This window comes from Caenorhabditis briggsae, assembly GCF_000004555.2.
Source record: "Caenorhabditis briggsae complete genome, chrIV, whole genome shotgun sequence".
Lineage (NCBI taxonomy): Eukaryota > Metazoa > Nematoda > Chromadorea > Rhabditida > Rhabditidae > Caenorhabditis > Caenorhabditis briggsae.
Window position 1 is genome coordinate 7,149,452 of NC_013487.2, and position 8,149 is coordinate 7,157,600.

Sequence of the window (8,149 nt, forward strand, 5' to 3'; positions counted from 1 at the left end):
CTCGCATCTGACTGTCGCTCGCCCGCCCATTTATCTCATTTGTCTCCTTCTTTTATCCGGTCCTCTCGTGTTTCTTGTCACTTTCTTCTCCTCCTTTTATCACCTTTTTCAATGTAGAGATTCGGAGATTGTACAGATTTTAAATTGCAAAGAGGAGGGTGTACTTTGTACAGGAAGCGGCTTCCGTAAAATCTGTAATAGAAGGGCCCTCACACCCTCAAATTTGAGCTCAATTATTTCGGTCTGTATGAAAGATATCAAAAATGTGCCAACAGATGAAATGTTTTTGATATTATAATAAATATTTCATTAGTGGACAACTTTTTTATATCTCTGACAAGAACCGAGGAAAATTGGCTCAAAGTAAAAAAATAGGGGCCCCTTCTATTACAGGTTTCATGGTAATTATTGAATTTGATAACCTATTTTTTTCAATTCTCTCTGTTTCTCGGTTGAGCTTCTAACCATTGGCTTTGTTTCTTTGTGATCCTCATCAGAGTTTCCTTTTTCCAGAAATGTCAGTGGAACTTGCTAAACTCAACAAATTGGACACCACAAAGCTTCCAGAGGCTAGTGTCGCCTTTGTCAAAAATGCTTCTGGAGCAACTCTTGCTCGGGAAACCATCATCAAATACACGCCATCCCTTGCCTACGCCGCTGTCCAAGAACTCGATTCCAGCATTCTTGGAAAGGATATTATCGTAGAGAAGAAGCCAGAAGATGAACTTCAACTTAAGCTTATCACCATTGAGGTAGGTAAAATGTGAGAAGAATTTATCGAGTAGTGTGGGTGCTGTTGAACCTTATAAATTCAAAATTTTTCAGAAAGTAAAAGAGAATCGCCGCCTACTTCCGATTGCTCAGCAATTCCACACAGTTCCAGATGGAAGACACGCTGAGTGCCATATGACTGATATCCTCTCAACTCACTCTTTGGGAACCTACAATTTGGATCTCAAGAAGAATGTCACCATCGACTCTTTTGAGGTAAATCAGTTTTAATTGAAAATCAGGAATTATGAGTGATTTTCAGTTAACTGATTCCTGGAGAGACGATGCTGGATTCATTGTCACTGATAGAAACGTGTACATCCAGGGAACCTACGACGTCGCCAAGCTTCTTCCAACTCTCCTTCCATCTTCTCGTGAGTAACATGAACTAGAAGGGAGAAAAAAATCCATCTCATAGTTTTCTTTAGAATAAATATCGACTAAAACAGATGTGATTATACTTGACGAGTATTACAAAATAATACTAATTGGAAATTTTTATCTTGTCTATGAACAAATTTACAAACCAATAGCCGCCCGAGCTACGCGGTCGATCCTTTTGGCACGTAGTTCGGAGGGTACAACAATTCGGGGTATAAAGTGATTTGGAGGTACAAAATCCAAAATTCGGGGGCACAAAATTCGAATTTTTGTGGATATCTCGTACTCCCGACTTGAGTATTTTGTGCCCCTAAAATGCTTTGAACCCATAATGACCCCAAAAGTTTTGAACTATTTGCCGATATTTTTGGCCTCCTGTAACTTTGTTCATAGGCAAGTCATCATTTGAGTCTATTTATTTTGAAAACCTGAAATCAGTAATCTGAAAAGAAATGGTGTTTTGAGAAATCTTTACAAAAAAATTATTTCCAGAAAAAGTGACTCCATACGCTAAAGCTGACTTTGACCTTGTCGCTGACTTTGACTCAACAGTCTGCGGATTCTCTCGTGATGCCTATCTCACTCTTCTTCTCGCTTCCTCATCCACTATCCTTCTTGCCAAATCCTCAGGATCAATTGATGGAATCATCGTCGGGAACGGAGCTGACAGAATCAACCTGATCTACGCTGAAACCATCGAAATTGCTCATGCTCTTCTGAAGTCATACGTGGAGAAGACGAAAGTGAAACAAGTCACTCTTTTCACGGTTCAAGGCGTCTGGGAATGCGAACCAACGAAGAAACGGGCGGTACACAGACGACACACTCGAGCTGTTCCTTCTCTTATCAAATGGGCCAAGGTAAGTCTTTTTTTAATTTTCTTTTTTTAATTCTGAACATTCTCAGATCTACGCGTTGAACATGGGTGTCCACATCGTCTAAACTTCTATTTTTCTGAATTAATTTCTTGTGATTTTCTGAATTTTAAAACTTCTATGATTTTCATTAAACTTCTATTCCCTCAACTCCACATATCCCTCAATTCACCAAAGTGTCCTTAATCTTATTTTTTGTTTAAAGTGATAAAATTTTGAAATTTGGTAATTGTTATGATTCATTCAAATCCTCAAATTATTATCACAAAACAGAGGTGAATCACATAAGAGTATCAACATAAATGATTTAGAAATCCTCTTCATCCGAATCCACTGATTCATTCAAGACTGCTCTGCCACGTCGACGACCTCGTTGCAAACACTCTTCATCTGAAGATTCTGGTTTCGGGACACGTGGAGCCTTCCTAGGAGACTTTGTAGGAGACGAAGTACTCGTCGTAGTAGAAGTATCAAATTCTGAAGACTCGTCTTGCAATGATTCTTCAAGATAATTTCCTTGCAAGATTCTTATCAGGTAACTTTTTTTGATTGGGTATTGATGTTTTTCAAGACACTTGAAATATCTGAATCCATCGGGATCCGGGATGACGTCGTTTGAAGGTTCGGGATCCAATTCCAAGCAATCCTTCAGTGTTTCCGAGAGGTCCCAAATTTTTTCAGACACTTCGAGTCGTCAGAGTTTTCCAAAAGTTTTGGAGCACTGTGATAAAATGCGAGGAGATGCAAATACTCTGGTCGATGTTCATCATCATCCACCATAGTTTTCAAAAGAATTTCGTACGAATTCTGCCAAAGAGTGGTGACGTATTGAACAGCCCGTTGTTCAATTTCAGTTCCATATTCTGTAAATAAACTACTTAGCATGGTTAGCTAGTTTCAAATAGTTACCTAAATGCTCATAAACCGACATAAGTGGTATCAGCATCTCTTTCGAAATTGCTGCTTTCTCACTGATCTTTTGCAGATTGTCCTTAGAATTTTCGATTTCCAATAGCTGAAAGTTGAATTGTTAAAAATCAGGTTGAATCTCAAAACACTTACAAAATGAATTTTGGCAAGGCACGCGAGATAAAGTTCGTTGATTGGCATTGGTTTCGAGATATCTGAAATGTTACTGTCTTCAAAAAAAAATAAATGATGCTTGATGGATTACCTCGATTCGCAAACTTTTTGAAAATTGAAGTCAAACTTCCAGATGCGGCTGGGAATTCGAGTGTAGCGTGGAGTGCTCGTGTGTGGAAATATGTACTTTCTAGGAGCTTGGCACTGAAACAAATCTTCGATTTCTTCTTGCTAGCATTTTTTAGGAAGATGTTCTCACCTCATTACGGAAATCAATCCTAACTGATTCCACACTGCTCCATCTGCTGGATTAATTCTACACGATTGCTCGTAATACTCTTTTGCCTTCGGGTAAATTTCCTATAACTCTATTTTGTATGCTCCATCTTTCGACTGAATATTTACCTTATATCTTATCAGATCACCCATTCTCAACAAAATGTAAGCTATGAAAACTCTACAGTGCGTTTTAGATTTCACTGGTTTTCTTTTCCCATAAGTACATGGCGTCCATGTCAATTGTGAGGAAATATCTTCTCCGAAATTCGGAATTTCATAGTTGGAATGAACAAGGAGCGAAAGATCTGTGAGGAATCCTAGTGCGAGATTCTGAACATTCAAATCGACGACTTTATCCTTTTCGGATGCTTTTCGCATTTCGTTCATCATCGATTTCAGTTTGTTCCAGAATTTAACATCTAGTCTTTTAGACATCGAAGTTTCGAAATCAGCGGCAAACATTTTGTTTAAATGTCTCAAGTACTGTGGAACGCTTTCAACGCCTTGTGGCAACTTCTTCAGTTCCAAATGAAGTTGTTCCCATTCTTCTGTCATCTTAATAAACACTAGTGTTTGCATTTGCCACATTTCTCTAAAAGTATGATCTGAAATTTTACAACATTGTGTCATAACAGAACGGTTTCAAATGAAAATTTTTATATCTTCAATCACTTTTTGGTGGAAAAAAAAACGAATTCAATGACTCAATAACCCGGTTCGGAAAAAGAATGGGGAATGATACATTTCAACTTTAAGAGGAAGAAGAGAAAAAAGTCTAAAATTTGAAATGATTCTACATAATTCTATACACACAGAAGGATAATCTTTGGGATGCAGTTTTGATTTGGGGATGGGATGGGATTCAGGAATAGCTTGAAAAAGTTCAAAAGTTTTGAAAATTTCAAAAGACACATTCAGAATCTCTAAAAAAAAAAGAAACTACCGGTTTTGAGACGTAATATGAAAATAATCACATTTACACATGCGGGAACGCTTTGAGGACTTAGACAGGGGTGGAAAAAGGATACTCGGATCTTTGGTGAATATCGGTTAAAGAATAATAATTTGACTGGGTAACGATGAATAATAGAACAGGATGCAAAAATATATGTGACGGAAAGTGGGAATTAGTAAGAACGATTTGGCAATATTAATCTTCGATGAAGCTTTTTTTGGTTAGTGTACACACAGGAAAAAAAAACAGGAAATCGTTTGAAAAAGAAAAAAGAAAAATAAATCGAAGTTGAGAATATTCCACTCGATTGAATTCCATATATAGTCATAAAATATCTATATAAGACCGTACACGTTGTAATAGGCCTTCTTGTTTGCAGCTGCTGCTGCCGCAGCAGATTGTGGAGTCTTTGCAGTCGATGGCGGAATATATGATGAAGAAACCATTTGACTCCTCATAACAGCATCCATCACAGAATATTGAGAATCGTAGTGAAGAACATTTGGCGCTGATTGAGAGCGAGTTAGTTTTGGAAGGATGATGTCTCGGAGACGTTCGAGAACCTGAAAAAGACATTTAATATGTAACCAGTATTCGGTTTATTCAAAACTCACTTCTCCGAAAACTGGCCGCTCATTTCTGTCAAACATAATGCAGTTGTCATATAACTTCATCAAGCTCTTTGGGGTATCTGTACGGATTTTCGAGCGATCAGGCTTCAAATAGCCTCTTCCAACCATGAAAAGTATCTGATCTCGGTTATTGATATTGGAATACGGAAGGTGTGAAGAGAGAATTTCGTACATGCAAACTCCAAATGAGTAGACATCTGATTGTGGAGTGTACGGATTGTCGTCTTGCATTCGAATCACTTCGGGTGCCATCCACAGTATACTACCCGTTGGTTGCTGTTGTTGTTGACCTCCATTTACAGTCCATTTCGTTTTTACTGTTGCCAATCCGAAGTCTCCTATTTTGACAGTTGACATGTCGTCCATAAGGAAGATGTTATTGGTTTTCAAATCACTGAAAAATATTATTTTTCGAAGGAAAATGTATACTTTCGAGGCTTACCGATGAATAATGTTCTTTGAATGCAAATAGTTCATTCCAAGAGACACCTGCTTGAGAATATCAATGACGGCGCTCATCTCGAACTCCACTCGTGGTTCTTGAACATGAATATGTCTGTAGAGACTCGATCCCTCGCACCATTGTGTGATGATAGCAATTTCTGGTTCTCGGACCCATCCCATGAAGAGAAGAACATTCAAATGTCGTGTCTTTTTTAGCACAGCCACTTCATTTTTGAACGCAGCCATTTGCGAAGGCGTCGGATCCACGACATTCAATTTCTTGATGGCAACAGTTCCAAAGAACTCTCCTCGATACACGGTACCAAAAGAACCAGATCCCACTTTGTAGTGTATCACGAACTCATTCGGCAATATTTCCCAGTCCTCGTGTTGTGGTTTTTGTGGTGGGCGTGGCCTTTGTGCTTCAATACGCTCTCCAGGTGACCGGCTGCGATTTCGGAAGAATCCAGGAGATATCTGAAAATTCTACCTTTTCTTCCAAAACGTTTGTTCTTAAACAAAATTCATACTTTCTGAGGAGGCGCCGATTGTGGCGGCGTCAGCGGCAGAGTGTGGAGATGAGCGGCGACGAGAGAAGACGTTGTGGATCCTGAAACACTACTCGATTGCCCGAGAAGTGTTGGGCCCATGAGACCTCCAGGCGGTGATGAGCACGTGGATGAAGGTGAGTTTGAACCAAGAGGAGTGCAGTCGACTAGAGGGTGCAGGCGGTTCATACGAGAACCTGAAGAACCAAAAATGTTAGTATATGTCAGTATTAAGCGAGTGTAGTTAGAGTTGTTACCTGGAAGAATGTGTCCACTGTAGCAATGTGGTCGACGTGCTTGGGTAGATAGCAACGATCCTGTCTTATCCTTTGACTCCTCTTCCAGCCGTTTTGCTTCCAAAGCATCAAGAATGCGTTGCTGAAAACACCTGATTTAAAAGCTGCTAAAACACAGTCCAATTACATTATGTTGTACAGTAGCCTCATCATTGATAGCGTTGATATTTGGAGCTGATGAGCTACGATCTCGTGGATACGGTCCTGCCGGTGACAATTGTGCTGTTTCTGCTTGTGGAGATACTGCCAATGGGTGTCTCTTGACACCACCCGTTCTTTTGATACTCGTTAAATCTGGATGGGAACTGTCTGGTGTTGCTGCTGGACTTTGTCCGTATGTCGGTGCCAGTCCGGCTAATACAATTTCAGCGACCGACCTGTCGGGGCCGTCATTTTCTGATGCAATGCCAACGAGCTGCTTCACGAGCTGAAAAGTAAAATTTTGTCATCAAAATGAAGCTTAAAACGTACATCTTCATTTTTCGGCACGGATTGTAGCAAGTCACAGTAGAGAGGAGCGAATGAAGAGCATCGTTGGTGGAATTTGAACTGACAGAATTCACATCGAAACCCCATCATCCATATAGGATTGTTGCACACATCACATGACTTTGGGGGAATAAATGTTCTCCGAACAATCGCATGTTTTATAGAGGAAACTGTGTTGAGATACTCGGAATGAACCCATAACTCGTTATCCGGCAAATGTAAAGCAATCTCCTCCATCGTCTTCTGCAATTGAGAGAAAATTGGTTTTTTTGTGGTTGGTTTCCCTAGTAACGGCATGTTGTAGCCCGCGTCCACTACTTTTGGGAACTAGTCTCCCAATTTCACTCCTACCTTTTCTTACAATTCACTAAGTATTCCTACTCACCGATAAATCAATGGCCTCTGTTTTGGAATCAGGAGAAGTATTCACTTGGCACAATTGAGGGGTAATGTTCCGTTTTTTGAGTAATTTTGAAATAGCATCTCGAGCTGTCTCACCAGGTCGAACCTGAGATCATTATGTAGTTAGGATTAGTTAAGTCGGGCTATAACCCACTTCTACTCTTGAATGCTGATCGAACGGTAGATGAACCATGATCATCTTGTATTTGAACTTCGGTGGTTCTTTGTCACTTGTCCCCACTCCTGAGTGATCATGTCCGGATAATGAATGAAGACTATCACTGTGTTTTGGGTAGAGAGGAGTTGAGGGGCTTGCCATCGGGGATCCTTGATCCTGAAGGATAATTAATTGCTTTTGAGAATGCGGGTCTTGTGAAGTTTAGATAGAGAACAGTAGAGTACAGTATAGCATCTCCCTTCCCCACATCAATTCACTCTCCCACATAGAACATATAGTTTGTTAGATCTTCAAGCCTCTGTTACCTTTCGATCAATAGAAGAAGAAGCGCATCTCGGTAGGCTTATTAATCTAGGAGACGGGCAATGCGGACTTGTCGGAGTCGTCGCCGCCGACGACTTCTTCAAGTTTATTCGGCTCATCCGGTCAAGTATAGACGACGATGAATCGGATGATGATGATGGCGTTTGAGATGACGTGACAAGAGACTTCTGAATCGTTGTTAGTGAATACATAAAATTAAGAAACGTAGAGACAATTCAGACGGATTGGACAGGGACATTTAAGACGGAGATTGAGACATATTGGAACACATAATACAAGCTGACAGAATAATAACAAATTTTTTTGTTGTGGAAATATGTAAATGTTTTATGTTAATTCTTCATTAATTATGCACAATTAATTGTTCATTAGAGTTGATACAAAGGACTATCTGACAGTTCATTTCCGTCAAAAACTCAGGTGATTTTGCAATGCACGTGACTAACACTCGCCCTGTGTAGCTATTTCTTAGACCCGAATCTAGATTCGAAT

At 39.8% G+C, this 8,149-nt stretch overlaps 3 protein-coding genes across 3 annotated transcripts; 1 reads left to right on the forward strand and 2 right to left on the reverse strand.

Annotated features, from left to right (window-relative positions):
- Positions 1-515: 515 nt before the first annotated feature.
- On the forward strand, positions 516-2,094 carry CBG05384 (the record flags this gene model as incomplete). Its single annotated transcript, XM_002633475.1, has 5 exons — positions 516-752; positions 826-987; positions 1,034-1,145; positions 1,645-2,012; positions 2,059-2,094. The coding sequence occupies 5 exons, from the start codon at positions 516-518 to the stop codon at positions 2,092-2,094; spliced, it is 915 nt and encodes a 304-aa protein (XP_002633521.1).
- A 240-nt stretch (positions 2,095-2,334) lies between these two features.
- On the reverse strand, positions 2,335-3,977 carry Cbr-smg-7 (the record flags this gene model as incomplete). Its single annotated transcript, XM_045235436.1, has 7 exons — positions 2,335-2,611; positions 2,713-2,890; positions 2,937-3,042; positions 3,090-3,151; positions 3,202-3,314; positions 3,370-3,470; positions 3,516-3,977. The coding sequence occupies 7 exons, from the start codon at positions 3,975-3,977 to the stop codon at positions 2,335-2,337; spliced, it is 1,299 nt and encodes a 432-aa protein (XP_045092921.1).
- Positions 3,978-4,679: 702 nt separating this feature from the next.
- Positions 4,680-7,755, reverse strand: Cbr-lin-45 (the record flags this gene model as incomplete). Its single annotated transcript, XM_045235437.1, has 10 exons — positions 4,680-4,907; positions 4,959-5,370; positions 5,419-5,897; positions 5,951-6,169; positions 6,230-6,346; positions 6,392-6,691; positions 6,736-6,996; positions 7,139-7,261; positions 7,310-7,489; positions 7,639-7,755. 10 exons carry the CDS (start codon positions 7,753-7,755, stop codon positions 4,680-4,682), a joined length of 2,436 nt encoding a protein of 811 aa, XP_045092920.1.
- Between the last annotated feature and the right edge of the window lie 394 nt (positions 7,756-8,149).